Below are 18,104 nucleotides of genomic sequence, written 5' to 3'. Positions count from 1 at the left end.
TCTGTCCTCCCCTGTTCTCAGTGGAGACTCTTGCTTTAGAAAATGTCTTGTGGTGACTTACTAAATTCAGGCTATTTCAATTAGTATTACTGCACATTAAAAATTAATTGCATTACTGAGTGGATTAAGGTTTAAATTTCAATTCTACAGTATGTGCACTAGAAATGACAGCTAAAAATCAATGCTCCTTGGCCCACAATCGGAAGTGTGTACACTTGAACAGCGCGGGCCTGGCGTCACCGGCCAAGCAGTTTTAAAAGACTCGATAGTTCAATTGAAGGTGTGTCAGCTCTAATTCTACATTTTAGTTTGAATGCTGCACAGTAGTTCAGCCTTAGAAAAAGAAAAACAGAACAACAGTTGACCTAACCATTTGGAAAAACAAATGGACACAGGTACTAAAATTATGACAACAAAGGGATTAGAATTCGCATATAATTATACCCAGGCTAAAATCTTGTTCATAACTCTGTTTAATAAGAACACAGGATCCTTGACTTAAATCCACACTATTTTTTTAATTAGTTACTGAGTGACAGCAGTCGGTTGGGGGCAGGAAACAGGCTATTTTGTAGAGACATTACTACTATGTACAACGCTCATAATAACTTTATGTTTTGTTTTGTTTTGTTTTGTTTTTGGCGGTACGCGGGCCTCTCACTGTTGTGGCCTCTCCCGTTGCGGAGCACAGGCTCCGGACGCGCAGGCTCAGCGGCCATGGCTCACGGGCCCAGCCGCTCCGCGGCATGTGGCATCTTCCCGGACCGGGGCACGAACCCGCGTCCCCTGCATCGGCAGGCGGACTCTCAACCACTGCGCCACCAGGGAAGCCCTATTCTATGTTTTAAAGAAGCCCAAGAAGATATGGAAAATACAAATCTTTTCCTTAAACAGCGATTCTATTTAAGCCCCCTTTATAAATTATTAAATCTCTTTGGGGGAAGGGACAAATGAGTTGATCATCCTGACGACAAATTTATTACATCTAGACGAAACGTGTGAAAAGAAATGGGTCACTTTTATTCACAGTAAATTTGTTCTTCTGAGGAGATGAAGATGGGAAACATTACAAACCAAGTCCACAGAGTAAAGGAGGATCAATAAAGGCCCACCAAGCCACCCAGGGTATCTGGGTTTGGAACTGAATGGTGATTGGTATGTGCCTAAGAGAAAAAATGCTGCCTGCAATGTTCCTTAAGATGCCCTCTGCGGTTGCACCTGCACCGGTGGCCAAGCGCAAGTTCAGGGGCAAGAGAGTAAAGGAGATGGGAAGTAATAACAACAATAAAAAGAATAATCTGTTGCAAATGGACCCCGAGGTGTAGTAGTCATCCCCATGCAACAATCACCCTTCACTGCAAGTTCCTGATGCGGCTTCATTACAATACAGCATATAAAGGGCAACACACAACGTGCACTCTGGAAAGCTACGTGGTTTGATGCAGCACACACTGCCCTAGAAGGCACTGCTCGGGGAGCCAAGTCAGATTGTACAAAAGTGAAATTACCTGTGAAAAAATTAAATAGAGACGTAACATGTGTACAGCATCGTGATACATGGGCGGGGGGTGGGAAGACGACATAAGGTAGCAGGGAAAGGTGTTTCCTTAGTGAACTATTAAAGGCATTCCAAATTCATCTGAATTAAAACATCCTTTGAAGAGGTAACAACTTTTAGCTTTGTTAGAAGGAAAAGATAAAGGATATGATGTTTCCTGTTTGGGAAATAGAAACTGGCACTCTGTTTCCTATTCTGATTCTTCATAAAGTGAACTTAAACCATGTTCTTAGGTGAACTTTCATACGGCACATTCAGGTTACTATTATGCAAAAGAAGAACACAATTCGTTTCTCCCATTCTGGCCTGGCTGTAGTTCAAAGTCTTACTTTTCAGTCAGTGCCCAGAAGATGCTGAAGCAATGTGTTAAGGCAAAAAAAGAGATTCTTTCCTCACTAAGGATCATTGAGTATGTCATTGGTTAATTCTTGTTCTATGATCCTCATTAGCATGACTCTCAAGTTTCCGGTTATCATATCTGAAATATTAAGACATAATAACTATGAAGGTGCAGGTAATTGGATATTAACCAGAACATACTTGACTGGGCAGGAGGTAGGGCCCTGCTTAAACTAATCCTGAAATATATTAATCACCAATTAATGAAAGGGTTTCGAATTCATTTTCTATTATAGAACACCTCCGAGTATCTAAGCTTTTTCTAACAGAATGACTTGGAATAACAGCATAGAAATAAAGAATACGGCCATTTGATGGTGGGCCTGAATTAATTCTTTACAGCCTGTTGTCAGGTAATCATGAACAGTATAGTTAAAGCCTTGATTACAGTTACGAAGCCTGATGCAAAGAAGAGGGGATACTTTTCAGTGTTCGGCGGCCTTCGTTTAAATTCCAAATTTTTTCCTTTAAATGGCAGAGCCATAGCTAAATATTTCACCAGAGAGCTGTCATAATATTATCTGAGTCTTTCAGCCTAAGCAGACTGTAGCCCTCCAACCTAACAACAGATGTACTCTTAAAATAAAAACCAATTAATGGGAGCCAGAGAGATCCAGCAAGGGCATGCTTTTGTACATAGTAAACAGGAAGTAGTAAGAAGGTGATGAATACATTGAGGGATAAAAACCCTCACTAAGTGGTGGTTGAAAAGTCACCACCACTTAGATGGAAATAAAGTAATGCTGAGAAAAGAAAATGCAAAAAGAGGAAAAGAAAACAGAAAGAGGAACATAGAGAAAAGGAAAGTCATATTTCTCTAAAATCCACGGGGCTGTGAGATTGTGTCTGATGTGTCACAGATGTTCTCCTAGTTTGGTTGTAAAAGCCCCCACTAAGCTCCCTAGAAAAACTTCTGTACCTATTTCACTGAGTTAGAGAAATCGCTACCAAAATGCTATTCATCTTATAAAAAATTTCCAAGTACAGTATCCTCACAAAGAAATTCTAATATCTTTTCCAACTTAAAAGGTGTGCCCCCCAGATTCTCTGAAAAAAACTTACATTTTCATATACAAACTACTATATATAAAACAGATAACCAATAAGAACCTACTGTATAGCACAGGGAACTCTACTCAATACTCTGTAATGGCCTATATGGGAAAAGAATAAAAAAAAAAGAGGGGCTATATGTATATGTATAGCTAATTCACTTTGCTGTACACCTGAAACTAACACAACATTGTAAATCAACTATACTCCAATAAAATTTTTTTTTAAATGTCATTTTTAAGTCAGAGAAGACAAGGCGTTTGGATGAATGCAACGGAAGCAAGGGACTGAAATGATGCCATCTCTGTTTTTCCTGCCTTTAGTCACTTAATTTGATGAAAATAGTTAAGAAAACTCCTGTTATCTCCGGGTTTTTTAAAAATTTCTGTTCTTTGTTGAATTTAATTTTAATAATTCTTAAATAAGCACTCACGGCAGATGAACTAAGATACACAGGCATGTCAGCCCTTTTATCAACAATTTTGCCATAGAAATACACAAACATTTCAATGGCTCTTCATTAGCAAACAAATCAACAAGTGATATTTTAATGCCTGACTTTATTCCATCTCTGTGGGGACCGTAGTTGAGAGTGTGATGTACGGTACAGAGAAAGGAATCATCAGCCACAGCGTCCCAGGGCTCTCTCCATTGAGGACTTCGAAGCCTCTGCTTAAAGAGTGCATTTAATTGACTGATAGACAGTAGCTTCTTTGTTCACAGAAGACAGCGAAGTAATGGCAGCTTGAAAATCGTACCATCTACAGGGTCTCCTGAGACTAGTAACAGGGGGATATGTGTCAGGAATAAATAAATAATCTAATTATTAAGCCACTTCCTGTCAAGTTAACTCCAATTTGTTGGCTTTTGAAGGCAACAAAACGAGGCATTTTTCCTCATTATGCTTCTCTTTTTATACCAGTGGTAATCACAGGCGGATTAAAGGGTGCCTGATTGGTTTTTTTGTCAAGGAACTGAGAAGCAGCCAACAGTACAGAAAAACAGAGTTGGGGTTAGAAGAAATTTCATGCTTGTCTCCTTTCCAGCTCCCTAACAGCCCACACGGCTGCCCCATACAGAGCCGCCAGCTGTACAGCAAATGTGTACCCCTCCAACTGAGGCCTGCTGGGCCACAGGCGCCATCCTGAGAGCCGTGAGATACCTTGCAATCTTGGCAGGTAGCTACTGCTGTCATAGGCATAATTCTAAAGGTGACCTAGGAAGCCCTATCAGCTCACCAAATGCAACAATATGAGCAGCTGAAGTTCAACGCCTACTCTCCATATTGGCTCCCTTTCCTTTGTTTACTGCTATGATTGGCCCCCCCCAGTAGGAAATAACCTATGGAAATAGGTCATCAGAGACCTTTTCTTTTTATGTGTCTGAGCCGATCCTGTGGAAATAGGTCACGATGCCTATGCGTATGTGGGCCTGTGTGTGTGCGGGGATTGGGGATGCATCTTTTTATCTTTTGCTGATGACTTTCCCTGCCCTCCATTGAGAAATGTTTTGCAAACCTCATGCAGAAACAGACACCCACACTTGATAAACAACATATCAAACTGGTGAGTGGAAACGGATATGCCCGTGGCATATTCTACTGCAAGTCAAAGGAGAGGACAAAAACAGAGCCAGAAGCCCTACCAACGTCTCTCAGACAGTCACATGGAACCTTCTATCTGCCACAGACTCTGCCCAGCGTCTCTGTTTGGAGCTTAGGAAGGAAGGCTGGCATCCCGTAATTCTTCTTGGGAACAACGTTCTTCTGAGGTCTCTTTTAGGACGATGTGTTCTAAAAAGTAACAAGAAACTGTATCTTCCATCTGTCAGTGGGCTCAGTGAAAACCCCCAGGCTCACAGAAAATTAGCATCAGGAGAAATGTCTAAGAGGCTTTCTTAGGCGCTTGTAAATTAGAAACTCCACTAACTGCAAGTATTTTTACTCTTGTAAATCAAAGCTGCTAGGTGCAGGCTAAAACACAAAACAAGGATAAACACCCTGATTTGTCTTTTAAAAGCTTAACACTGAAATAACAGAGAGGCTCAAAGATTTCCTTGAAAAGTTGCTTCCGAAATAAGAATCCAAATAATCAGGATGAGCTCTTGAAAACTGTATCTTATTCCAAACAGGTTATTTTTTCTTTGAAAAGATCCTTTTGCTTTCATATTAAATTGTCTTTGTTTTTAGAAAGGCTCACGGTAGCGGAGCTTGATAATTTCCTGTGCCACCACTTTGCACTTGGTAAACAGTGTAGCTATGTTTTCTATTTATGCCTGCGTATGTCCTTTCTGAATACGTCTTGAATTTTTGTTAAATTGTGCAGATAATTAAACCCTCTTCATATTTACAGTCTGCTTCACTGGTACCATGAATTCTGTTTTCAGTTACTGTCTGCAAATTCCCTCTCTGAACAATTTCATACGAAGCAATAACACTTCATTTTACATACGTTTTATCTGATGTCCCCATACAGAGCTGTCAGCTGTACAGCAAATGTGCGGTTCTCAAACTGAGGCCTACCAGGCCACAGGCGCCATCCTGAGAGCTGTGAGGCACCTTGCTGTCACTGGCAAGCTTCCTTGCTGTCACTGTGACCATCATTCCACACTTCATACAACTTAAAATCATCTGATTATTAGAATTTGTGGCCCACACTCCATTTTATCCTTTATTTAATCTACCCCCACATCACACATTTGTTTAAATGTTTTGGCTGCTTTACAAATCATGCAGCCATCTGCACGGTAGGTGTGACACCATTTTTTAGACAAAAGTTACGTGGCAAACAAAGATAAAGTCATTTGAAATGCTTTGGTGTTTGTTATTCTGCCTGGTTCACTTGGACCAACTCTAAGAAATAAATAGAAATATCTGTGTAAATCGATGAACATCTATAAAAAACAACACCCAGCAGAACGCGGACCTTGCTCCATTACCTACGTTAATATCATGACAGCTGAGGAGAGATGACCTGGCCCACTTCTCATCTCTCCTGTACAGATGGCTATTAAAGAGAAAGTATCCCTTTTGTATGGTCCATGTAGAAACCCTTTATGGGCTTTTCAAATAAGCCAGCATTGGCCACATGAGGGTAGCTTTCTGCTACCATTAAACTGCCCAGATTTCATCTTTTTTAATTCAGCTCCGGATGAAACAAGCCAGTATTTCAACATATTTAACACCAAATGCTTGTTTCTTACTTCCCCGAGTTTTGTAAGCAATCAACTGAAGATGACTTAAAAAAAAAAATTCAATAGTCTTCTCATTTAGAATTCATGTAAACTCCAGAGAACCTTAGGACAGTGCAGGTGGACACCTATCTATACACCCACACATACATGCACTACTGTAGATTCATTCTATTCATTTTTTTAAAAAAAGCAGCCAATGAAAGCTGAGAGTGTAAAGTGCAACATGGCTCTTTATCTCCCTATGCAGAGATCCATATCTTTGGATATTTCCCCTTCAGACACATAAAATCCAAAACCATTATAGGCCTCAAAATATTGGTTTTAGTCTATTCTAAAGCAAGAGCACTCAAGCTGAAATGTTTCAGAGGTGATGCTGAATGTCACGGAACTATAATGAAGATTAGTACGTAGCGCACCATCCACTAAAGAAATGGAAATGCCATTTGTGACCCTGGGCACCAAAGAAATTGCAGAACATACGGATGTCACCTGCCACAAGCACAGACTAAAATTCCACCACACTGTACAAAACTGGCCTATGCATTCCTTTTGGCTTGATATCAGTCCTTCATAGCATGTGTAACATAATACATGGGTAGAGATATCTTGCCACATGCACTGTGGAAAGCTTGAATCTTTTCATGATCTTTTAAAAATTGTAACTATCGGGCTTCCCTGGTGGCACAGTGCTTGAGAGTCCGCCTGCCGATGCAGGGGACACGGGTTCGTGCCCCGGTCCGGGAAGATCCCACATGCCGCGGAGCGGCTGGGCCCGTGAGCCATGGCCGCTGAGCCTGCGCGTCCGGAGCCTGGGCTCCGCAACGGGAGAGGCCACAACAGTGAGAGGTCCGCGTACCGCCAAAAAAAAAAAAAAAAAAAAAAAAAAAATTGTAACTATCCATAAAGCACTGAGTATTAGAGATTTGAATAAAAATAGTTAATACCTATGCATCTGTGTTTTTGTATTAGTTGTCATTCATAGTCCCAAATTCCAGCTTTGCTTTTCTAAGAGATAAATACGTTTGCTTCATCCAAATACTCTAAGCATCGCCCTTGATCTGGGACATGTTTGTTAATGACTATTTGTGGATTTTCCTATTTTTTCGCAAAAGAGTGTACTCTACCACGTTAGATACAATTTTGCTATTACATCACTCGTCTTTCTGATCAGATGAAAAACAGGAAAAAAATTATTAAGTAACCATCTCTAAGTCAATTTTTAACAACAATTCTTAGGTAAATGGTTTATATTCATTCCCTTCATATTCTCCATATGAGAACTATGAAAGCAAGGGCTGGAAATAGCCATAGCTATATAATGACCACTTGTCCTCCAAAGGCCATGACTGTAGCCATCAATTCCAAGGATAATGGTATTTCTCCCCTTTGATCATTTCTTTGTCAAGCTAACTGGCCTTCGATGGTGAGCTTACTGCCGGTTGTCTACCACCAGCCGCTCGCAATTTGCTCCCTCTGTTTCATGAGACAGTTGTCTGTAGCTGTTTGGAACACATTGGTCTCTTTGGGGATTTATGCGCTAGTTGCAATGCCAACCTCCGTAGTGATCGAAATTTCTTTCTAACTAAAATAGATAATTAGAGGCTGGTAACTATTGGTCAAGAATTATCAGAGTGAAAAAATTAAGCTTCTCATAAATAGTTCTTGGCAATGTCATCTCTTTGTATCGTCGCATGCTTAACAACCCTTTATTCAGAGCACTTACAAATTTGCTCTACTGCTGTTGAGCCTCATAATTTTATATGAGGCAATCCCTTTCCTGGGTTAAACACATTTACATTCTCTGGTCCCATCACGATCTGTGCTAATCCATACCAAATAATAATAACAACAATGATAATAATAATAACAGAAATCTCAAAGAGGAAAAAAAACAATAAATATTTACTGTGCTGATAAGAAGAGACAAGTGAATAATGAGTTAAAGGACACAGTGCACAATGGCTCCCTTCTGTATTTTCAGGTCAAAAGCCAATGTAAACTATGTGAAAGGAACAAAGGAAGACAAGAAAAAATTTCTCATCTGTGCAGACTTTAAAAGAGGGAAATCTTTTCCCCAGGAAAGCTGTTAAAATGTTTCGTAGCTCTTTGTGTGTGTGTGTGTGTGTGTGTGTGTGTGTGTGTGTGTGTGTGTGTGTAAAGAAGAAGAGAAGAGAAACCTCTAAATAGCCACTGGTCTGATTTCTTACTGAAACTGTGTCAAAATGCAATCCAGACTGAGGTTTTCTTTTTTTCCTTAATAGACATAAGTCAAATCCCGAATGCATTTTTATTGAGTAATTATTCCTGCAACTCAAACCATGTGTTCACACCTAGCTGCAAAATGGCACTTATGCAGAGCATCTCCAGTGTATACCTGGTAGAAACACTGATGGTTTTCCTTTCACAAATGTCCCTGGCCAAAAGCCTGAGACTAGCATATCCGGAAAGAAGCGTGGAGGTTCCCTGACATTGAAACTGCATTAAAATACGTGGGCTACGTAGAAGCAAATGCAAATGACTTGGTCAAAGAAGGGATTTAAAGTTACACCTCACTGAGTCATCTGCAGACCTTGTTTTCCATCAGGTGACATAATCTTTCCGCAGACTGACTGAAATGGAAAACAAAATCTGTAAAAACACTATAGACCCTCTTAACAAAAAGAGTAAGAGGCTTTTCAGATAGCCTCTAATCTCTCTTCCCTGCTAAATGTCTGGTTGAGATTATTTTTTGATTAGACAAAAAACATACAAAGATACACAACCTAAAAATACCTACCCTCAACGGAGGTATTTTAGCCAACAAAATCATGCTGCCTGCCTCATCTGAAAAACTAAGCATCACACTGGGATTTTAAAAAGGGATATCTTAGCCTTTGTGACATCCTCCCCTTACACATTCTCTCTCTCTAGATATTAACAATGTGGAGGAAGTGTAGGGACTTGGATGCATGGTCAACAGATGTAACAATTAAATGGATACTATTCATTTGTTTGGGCCTCAAGTGCAAGAGAATTACATATTTTATTATTAAAAAAAGCATGAATATTAACTAAGTAGGCCCTCTGTGAAAAGGAATAGAATTTGCTTCTCTGATGGAAGGTGAATTGTTAAACGCTCAGATCCCAAGAGGAGATGAGTGTCATATTAATCCACCATAAGGTAGAGGGGGGAAAGCTTTGGGAAAGCACTAATGATGCAAGGAATATTAAGAGAAATACTAAGGGAAAGGTATAAAGCAATTTAGAAAAAGGACCAGGACAAACCAATGAACGTTTTGGACAAATGATACTAAAATCAAAAATTCCTCTCACGCTCAACATTCCATTCAGATTCTACGTGTGCAAGAGAACATTAATACTGTGTTGAAAATATATTCCATTTGTTCATCTGGGCCCTGGGATAAATAATAAATCCAGAACCAGAAACATGTTTACACAGAATAAAACTAATCAGAAGCACAACGATTCACTAACTTTTCCACAGGCTGCGAACTTCCAAGAAATATTCTCACTAAAGCCCATGTAAAACTGTAGCATAAAGCAGAACCATTAACGACTCTCACCAGTAAACTCTACTCAAGAAATAAAGAGATGGAAAATATTAACACTCATTATCTGGAAAGAAGAATTCATTTTTTCTAACCCATGCCGCCCCCCACACCAAGTGCATTTTGAAAGTTTGTATAGAGTATTTTTTTGGAATCCAAAATAGAAAGGAAAATAGAAGGAACATTTCAATCTCTCTTACACACTGTCATTATCTCCTAAACACTCAGTAAAACTGTCAGTGTTATTCTGGCACATTTAATGTATAAGAAAATCACTAATAATATTAGTACTTAAATCTGGAAAATATAGAGATAAAGTGACCAATATTTTAGACCAATATTTTAGCTCTTAGGTATACGTTCCATTTTGCATAATTAAGCAGTTAGTCTTTTATAAACCATAATCCTCCTAAAGACCATCATTTGAAAACTATACAGCAAATCTTATTGAAAACCTATTAATAAAGTTTCCAACATACTTTTGACTTCATTTTCATTAATATCTACAAGAGCATTAGAAGTTTTGTTGTAGCTGCTTTTAAGGATCGGTAACGACAGGTGGAGCAACCCTTCTACCGTACGTTCTCAGGATACAGCTGATTGCTGTATGATAAAACTTGTTTACCCCAGAAAACGAGTCCAGAGTCTAAAATGTTGAATTTTCTTTCCTTTCTTAGAGTTTGATAGTAGGAGACCATGAGGTTGATCAGACTTTTAAAATACTATATCACAATTATTCACAGTATTATAAAACACCATGAAAGGAGTATGAAATAAAAAGCTCTCATAGTGTAAAAACACAAATGAATGACAAATATAGTATAAAGTAATAGCCATTGCCATTTTACTAGCAGAAAAAGATCTGCTTGATAAAGTTTAATTGGCTGGTAAAATTCTTAGTGTTATTACTAAGTGCTTATCAAATTAAAAACATAGGAGGTAACCCCAGAGGAATTAAGGGATAATGGGACAATATGAGTAAGTGAAAAAATTATCCTTTTAGTTCTAGCCCATGGGATAAATGCAAAATCCCTGAAAACAGTGGCTTAGAGCGACTTCAGAGATCTTTACCCAAACTGCTTTTACAAAGATCTGTGTAAAATTTGGTGGGGAATAAAAAATGATGACTGAATTCTTTATGTGATCGTTATGATAATGATTATTTCCAGGCTGTTGAAACCATACATATAAAATTATTTTACGGCAATTTAAATTATTTATGTTTCCCTATCACAAAAACTCACCACTCTACATTGTGATACAGATGCTTAAGCAACACACAGCACTGCCATTACCATAATAACTTCTGAAATTAAAACCTGTCTAAAACTCTATGGAAAGCTAACATCCAGTTCATTAACCATTCCTGTTAGTCTTCAATAATGCAAAAATGATTAGAAGTTTAATTTGTTAATCACCTGTGTTTTGACTGGCAGTAGATACATAATCCTCTCCAGAAGTCTAAACTAGCCCTTGCAGAAAATAAAATGTGCTAATGTCTTATCAGGCCTAATAATAGTAATAAAAAATCAATCATGCTTAGGTAAACCATTGATGGTTGAACAATTAATTCATCTTTAACTCTGCTTAATTATATAGGCACTGACGTACACAAGGAGGAGAAAAATCTATGGGTAGTAATGTTTAGAGTGTCACTCACCGATCATGTGATTTGCAACATGCACCTGAATATCCCATTCATTGTAGAAAACCATCTGACACTTGATGCACTGATAGGTCTTCTTCTGAGAAAACAAGCATAGACAGAATTACTTAGACACATGCATTTTTTAAAATTTTAATTTAAATTTTTAAAAAACCCAACCCTACCTACTCACAGCATTTTCTTGAGACCTTGGTCTTATATATGTTGTTAACCAAGCTTCTGTGAGGCCACTTGGGCAAAATTCTATGTCCTTACTATGACCTTATGGCTTGATCCTAACACTATGCTTTTAGTTGCAAACAGTTGGAAGAAATGAGGGCACATAATTCTGGCATAATATATGTTTAAAGATACCTGAACTCAAAAACAGAAGTTGGTATTAAAAAAACATCTGTAACACATGGCTGAGTTTCAGAAACCAATGTCTTTGAAGATCAGGCACACTTTCATTCTGACCAACATAACTGTAGTGTTGTTTCTAGATATTCTTAAGTAAAATAGCCAATAAGTTAAGATTCACAAAATGTAGCTAAGAGATTTAGAGATGATAATTTTTAGGTGAAGTATGAAATTTAGATGATGTTTCAGAAATTGCTAAGTACTAGCATTTAAATACATATCTTCTATAAAGAAATCATGTCATATTGAACATTCTAATACCATTTTATCATTTTACACAAAAGTCTTGTGGATAGAACAGGATTTATTATAATTCTGGTATCATAAATAAAGAAACTGAGGTCCAGAGAAGTAGAAAAATGTGCCTGATGTCACAGTGCCACACAGCTGGGAAGAGAAATAAGCTCTCTTGATTCTAAATGCAAGGCTCTCTGATAAAGGCAGCTTTTATGATTTCACATCTTTATTATTGTGTCCCCTATACAGCTCAGTACATATTAGATGAACTCAATAAGTAAAGTACTGCTTAAGTTTTCCAGAACACAGTTACATAAATGCCTTTATGATGAAACTTGATATTTATAATTAAAAACCACCTTGGAAAACACAATAAAGCCTTATGAAATAATCCATTTGAAACGCTCCCAAAAGTGAGAAAATGACATTTGTAAAATCACATCAATGACAGTTTGTTAAGGCATTCTTATAGAATTATCACTTCATCAGCAGTCATATAAAATTGTTTTACAAACAGTAGCAACAGAAAATATCAGTCTGTCGATTGCAATTAATTTTAAAGAACTCAACAAAATCAAAGTTAAGCACAAAAGTGTAAATGCTGTTAACGTCAAGTTTTCTTAATTATTGTCACTTAACGTAGTATTTGCTTCCGAAACAGAGGATGGTATTCCTTGAAAAACACAGCAGTGCAGGCATATTTCCAGCGGCAGTTTTCTATATAATCTAACAGGCTTTGTACATTAGGCATGTTGTGAATTGAGTGTGCTAGGTCTAAATCTAACACGGACTTGAAAAACCCTGACAATCACCAAGGAAGATTTACTGCGCTGAGCTGTTTACAAGATGCTTTTGATGGTAATATATAGAGCAACATGTGTTGCGTAAATAACATCTATCCCTTTTTTAACAATATTTCCCTTTAGAACTAGTTAGAAAATATTTCTTACTCCCAGATGACCTACATTATATATTGTTTATTAGCATACTTCCAGCATTATTCCTGATATGTGACCTTGCTGAACAACAAAGAAACATAAACTTAATGGCTAGTCTTTTCTCTTGTTAGCAGAGTAAAACATACAATATGTCGAAAACTGTCTCCAAAAATGATGACTGATGAATATGTTGGCAGAATATACTAGGGCTTTTTTTTTTTCCTGGTCTAATAATAAAGAATAAAATGACTTGACAAGCCAAAATAATAAAATACCAGCACTTACTATTGCCTTCAAAATGAACTGACATGTTTGAAGATCTATGTTTATAAGTTTTCTTTTATCATTGAAAGAAAATGCTTTTGTCACTACTGATAATTCAAATACTAATGCTACTCTTAAGACAACGTCCAAAATGTTACTTTCTATTCTTATTAACAAAGTCATATTCTGATCTACAAGCTCCTAAATTTGGGGCTAGCTGGAGTAAGAATTTAATGTGATCGAAAACAATATACCATGGTCTTAAAATGTTGCAGCTTAAACTTCATCTCACTGTACATCTCACATTTCCCAAATACAAAGCAGTGATACACCAATTGGGATGTGCTGTAGTTTTCTTTTTAAAGCCATGGTATAAAATTCAAATTAAACAAAAAAATTTAAATGACCTTTAAAACATTCCTTATTGTAATTATAGGCTCTTTGCAAAATATTTGAAAGACCCCTGCCTGCCCGCTTCTCCCCCATACACCATCTTTAAGTAACGTGGTTATAACCTCTGAAAGTGTTGGCCTTGCGGCGCTCATTCCCTTGGAGGTAAGGCCATTCCAGCTCTGTACAGCTGAGGTTATGAAGGAATTCTTCCTCATTCTAGGCCCAAATCGACTTTTCACCCATTGGTCCTAATGCTAGGCTCTGTAGCTATAAAGAACAGGCTGAACTTCTTGTCTAAAATGACAGTGACATGATGAACCCTTTTTCAGACTGAAAATAGAGTTATGGTGTAAGAAATGCTTTGAGCAACTTTCACTATCCCCGTTACTTTCTTCCAAGTCAATCTTTTAACCAACAGAACCCCAAATTAAGCATAATACTCCAGGGGTGCCCTGACCTGTGCAGAGTACAGGACTGTCACCTCCCTTAGAACAGCTCCTTCCATCTACATAGAAGACAACAACAAAAAAAAAGTCAACTGAGATCATTTCTTTTAAAAGCAGATAAAAGTAGAAACAGAACTTCCATTGTTTGGGTCCCAGATTGGCCTTTATCAACGCTTAAGTTGTCAATTTACTTGAAATGCTAATTTAGTACAATTTTTAAAAGAGACTTTTTTTCATTAGCCTTTTTTAATGTGCTACTTGGGAGTGGGGTTGTCATTTCCTGATTGTTCTCTTTTGTTTTCTGATACTGATAGATGTAATTATCAAGGATACAACTTTTTCCCAGCACCTCATTATTTTTGATTGATTTTGAGAACAATTTAAATGTGCCTTTTTGACACTCTTGTTTTCAGTGATACTCTGGTTAAGGTACTCAGAGACTTTCAGAAAAGATCATCTCATAAGTTAAAAAAAAAAATGATTAGGATCTCTAATAATGTATACTTTAAAAAACCACATTATTCTGATTAACCTCCCTCCCCATTCAATCTATATTCCATTAGGACTTAGGCTTCACATTTAGCCTCATCGAATTAAAAAAAAGATTATACTTTGTAGTTGTAATTACTCTGATTTTTTTTAAAACAAAACACTGAGTGTAAAAAAAAAAATCAATGAGTCCACAGCAATCCTCAAAAACAGAAAAGGAAAAAAATTTCAGTTGCCACCATCGAAGTGACTATTACATGAACCTCTTGTCCTGCAAATTGGTAATTAAAGGCACAGAGCATCATGATTTTTCAGGAGGTAGTGTAGTTCATGCCTTTTTGATGAGGGAAAGCTCTTTTTTACCGAAGGCTGACAGTAAGGGATGACAAAATTAAAAATTCACCATTCTTCAATGCCAATAAAATGGTCCAGGATAATCATTAATGGATGCTAAAACTATTAGGAGAAAGGTTAGTCTCAGAGACACAATTTTCATCCTTTGATAACAGCAAAGAGAAAGATGTACCTTTACAGAGACTTATCTGGTGGCAATCACTGTAACCAGACTGTTTAGTTTACTATTACTAATAATGGACATTATGTGTCTCTCAGTGTGATGCAATATGAAGTATAATACATCATAATAAAGTATTCTTATCTAAAATATATACCTGAGTCTAATTAGGCCTTTAGATGAAGCATTCTAATTTTTGGGAAATGCAGGGATAGAGGAACAAGTGTTTCTTTGAGGAAAAAACATTACACAAATCCAGAATAATCTTCAAAACAAATCAAAAATATTCTTGGCCTGTTATCTTCAAAAAGTTAACGTTTAAGGGGGAATAACTGGAGAGACTGTTCTCAAATGAAAGAAAAAAGACAACTATTTAACGTAGTGTGAGGTAAATATAATGTGTGGTTTCTTAACTGGGGAGAAAACAGCTATAAAAAGGTTTTTGAGGAAATTGGGGAAATCTGAATACCAGCTGATTATTAGACAATATTGAGGGATTACTACTGTTAACTTGCTCACATGTGATAATGGTATTATGATTACGTGAGTAAATGTCCTTTCTGTTAGGAGATGCATACCGAATATTTAGATGTGAAATGGCATGACGTTTGCCATTTACTTTCAAAAGATCCAGAAAAAAAGAACATATATAGTCATACATAGATAAAGCAAATACGGCTAAATGTTAACAATTATTAAATCTAGGTGCACGCTTGAACATTTTCGTAGTAACAAACAAGTGGGAATAAATGAATAGGGTAATTCATAATATGTAGTTTTGTCAACATTAAACCCCATCCCCTCTGTTCATTTTACATTCCCACACTTGGTGTACACCAAAAATAATTTGTGCTTAGTTGTTATAAATACCTTTGCAAACATTTTTGTATTGTTTGGAGGGATTCTTCAGATGTTTGTTTTTTATGAATCTAATGTATAAACCCTAAGAGGGCAGGAATCATTGCTGACATCCATTTCTGTAGTAAAGTAATAACAGTTCCTTACAATTGCATCATGCTTTACAGTCTATAAAAACTCATATGGGTGAAACTCACTGGCAACAAAACTGTGAGAATAGATAAAAGAGGGATTATTATCCTCATTTACAGATTAATTAAATGACTTGTCCCAAGTCGTTAAGGTTGTGAATACCATAAGTAAGGCCAATATTCTACTCTGTCTCCCACCCACTGGGTTTTAACACAGTTTAAACTATGATCGTTTGCAGGCAAATTTACAATTACATTTTAGGTGCATTTTGGAAGAATGCTCTCCTTAGGAATTGTTTAGTGCTTTGGTCCTTGACAATGCCAGGGATGGTATAAGACTAGATGATGACGCTGAAGGAACTGTTTCTAGCCACTTCCACCATAGACTCCCAGTCCCAGACCCTTGACCAAGATCCACCGGGCAGAACTGGCTCCCCAAAGTCCCCCAGTCTGCTTCAAGATTTTCTTTTGCTCTCAATGTCTTGAAGTTTTATTTTCATATTTTCAACTGTATATTTATGTTTATTTGTCCTGCTCAATACTTAAAGAACAATTTCAATCTGAGGGTTCAGGTATGTCTCCAATCCTGAAATCTTTCAGTGACCTTTTCTTCAGTTTTTATGTATCTCTCACACACTTTCCATTCACTGCCACTGGAACTCCTGTTAGACACAGACTGGAGCCTCCCAATCTATCCTCCATGTATCTTAACCATTTTTTCATTCATGTTTTAAAAATCGGCTTGTCCTCTATGTTCTGGTCTAGGTGATTTTCTCTGTACTTTTACAAACCATTGGTTCTCTCTTCACTGATGTTCAGTCTAGAGCTTATCCTAACTACTAAAGCTTTTATTTCAATGACTATTTGTCATTTCTAATGTTTCTAATTTTAAATACAAGTGCTCTGTTAAAAAAAATTTCTACTTGGATTTGCTCCAAAATTTGTCACTCCTTTTAGGGAAAATCATACTTTCATTTGTCTTTTTCAAAGTCTTTGTCAGACTGCTCGTCTGCTTTACTACATGAATCTAATGAATCACTCATATATTTTGGAAGCTTGGTTTGAAGCCCATTTTTAATGAAAGGTTTTTATTCTATGTGCTCATTCCTCCCTTTCCAGTACTTTTACCGTTGCTTCTACTAGGCCATCCAGGCTACCAGACCAGGCTAGGTCACACAGGGGCACTTCCTGTGTATTTGCTGTGCTACAGGGATGTCAGAGACACTGTGAGCTGAATCACAGGGCTAGCATATGGCTAATTCAGTTTTAAGTCACAAACTGTGTCTCTCTTCCTACCCCTTTAACTGTACAGCTCACAGGCCCTAGATCCATGTATTGCTCAGCAACAGAACCTTTATTCTACTTTCCTGTCATGAGCAATGAAGTTTCTCCCCAGGTCCTGCTTTAAGCAGCAGGTCTGGCTTTGTCCCATAGGTAATGGGAACTCTAGATACCACTTCTTATTTCTGGAATAGAGTCCAGGAGACCCCTGGCTTCAACCCTGATAACCACTTGGTTTTTAAATTTGGTTCTCAGATCTCAAAGATGGACAACTGTTTTGAGGCTGACTAAATCCATTTGGTTTTCTAACTTCCTATTTTGTCTATCATTGGTATATGTTTGGAGCATCAAAGCATGAAGTTACAGAGTCATTTTTCAAGGACATCCCACAGCCCTCAGGCCTATGTCACCAATCCCAAAGTTTGGCAGTGGCTATCAAGGAAGAATTAGTCTCAGACTCAATAGGGACCCCCTGAAATTAAGATGTGCACAATGATGCTATAAAATACCCATTCCAAATATAACCACCAGTCTTAGTAGGAAAGCAACTTTAGGATTCTCCTTCTGCAATTAGTTACTATGCAGTGGCTCCATCATATAGCTGTGTGACAAATCACTTAATGACCCTGAGTCTTAGTTTCCCTCCCTGTAAATTAAAAATAATAAAACTTACATTTATAGTTGATGTGAGAAGTAAGAACTATATAAAAGTGCTTAGCTTAGTACCATGCCCACCAT

General features: G+C 37.5%; 1 protein-coding gene across 4 annotated transcripts in view; it reads right to left on the bottom strand.

Annotated features, from left to right (window-relative positions):
• Positions 1–18,104, bottom strand: part of ZNF521 (zinc finger protein 521) — a 327,831-nt gene that overhangs the window by 166,434 nt on the left and 143,293 nt on the right. For all 4 annotated transcript variants that reach the window (XM_029231452.1, XM_029231459.1, XM_029231446.1 and 1 more), the window contains one exon: positions 11,411–11,495. In XM_029231452.1, the coding sequence (XP_029087285.1) occupies positions 11,411–11,495 (85 nt within the window). The remainder of the gene's footprint in view (positions 1–11,410; positions 11,496–18,104) is intronic.

The sequence above is a fragment of the Monodon monoceros genome, unplaced genomic scaffold (assembly GCF_005190385.1).
Source record: "Monodon monoceros isolate NGI ecotype Baffin Bay Population unplaced genomic scaffold, NGI_Narwhal_1 Super_Scaffold_1, whole genome shotgun sequence".
In the NCBI taxonomy this organism is placed as follows: Eukaryota; Metazoa; Chordata; class Mammalia; order Artiodactyla; family Monodontidae; genus Monodon; species Monodon monoceros.
This window is presented reverse-complemented; position numbering and strand designations above follow the sequence as displayed.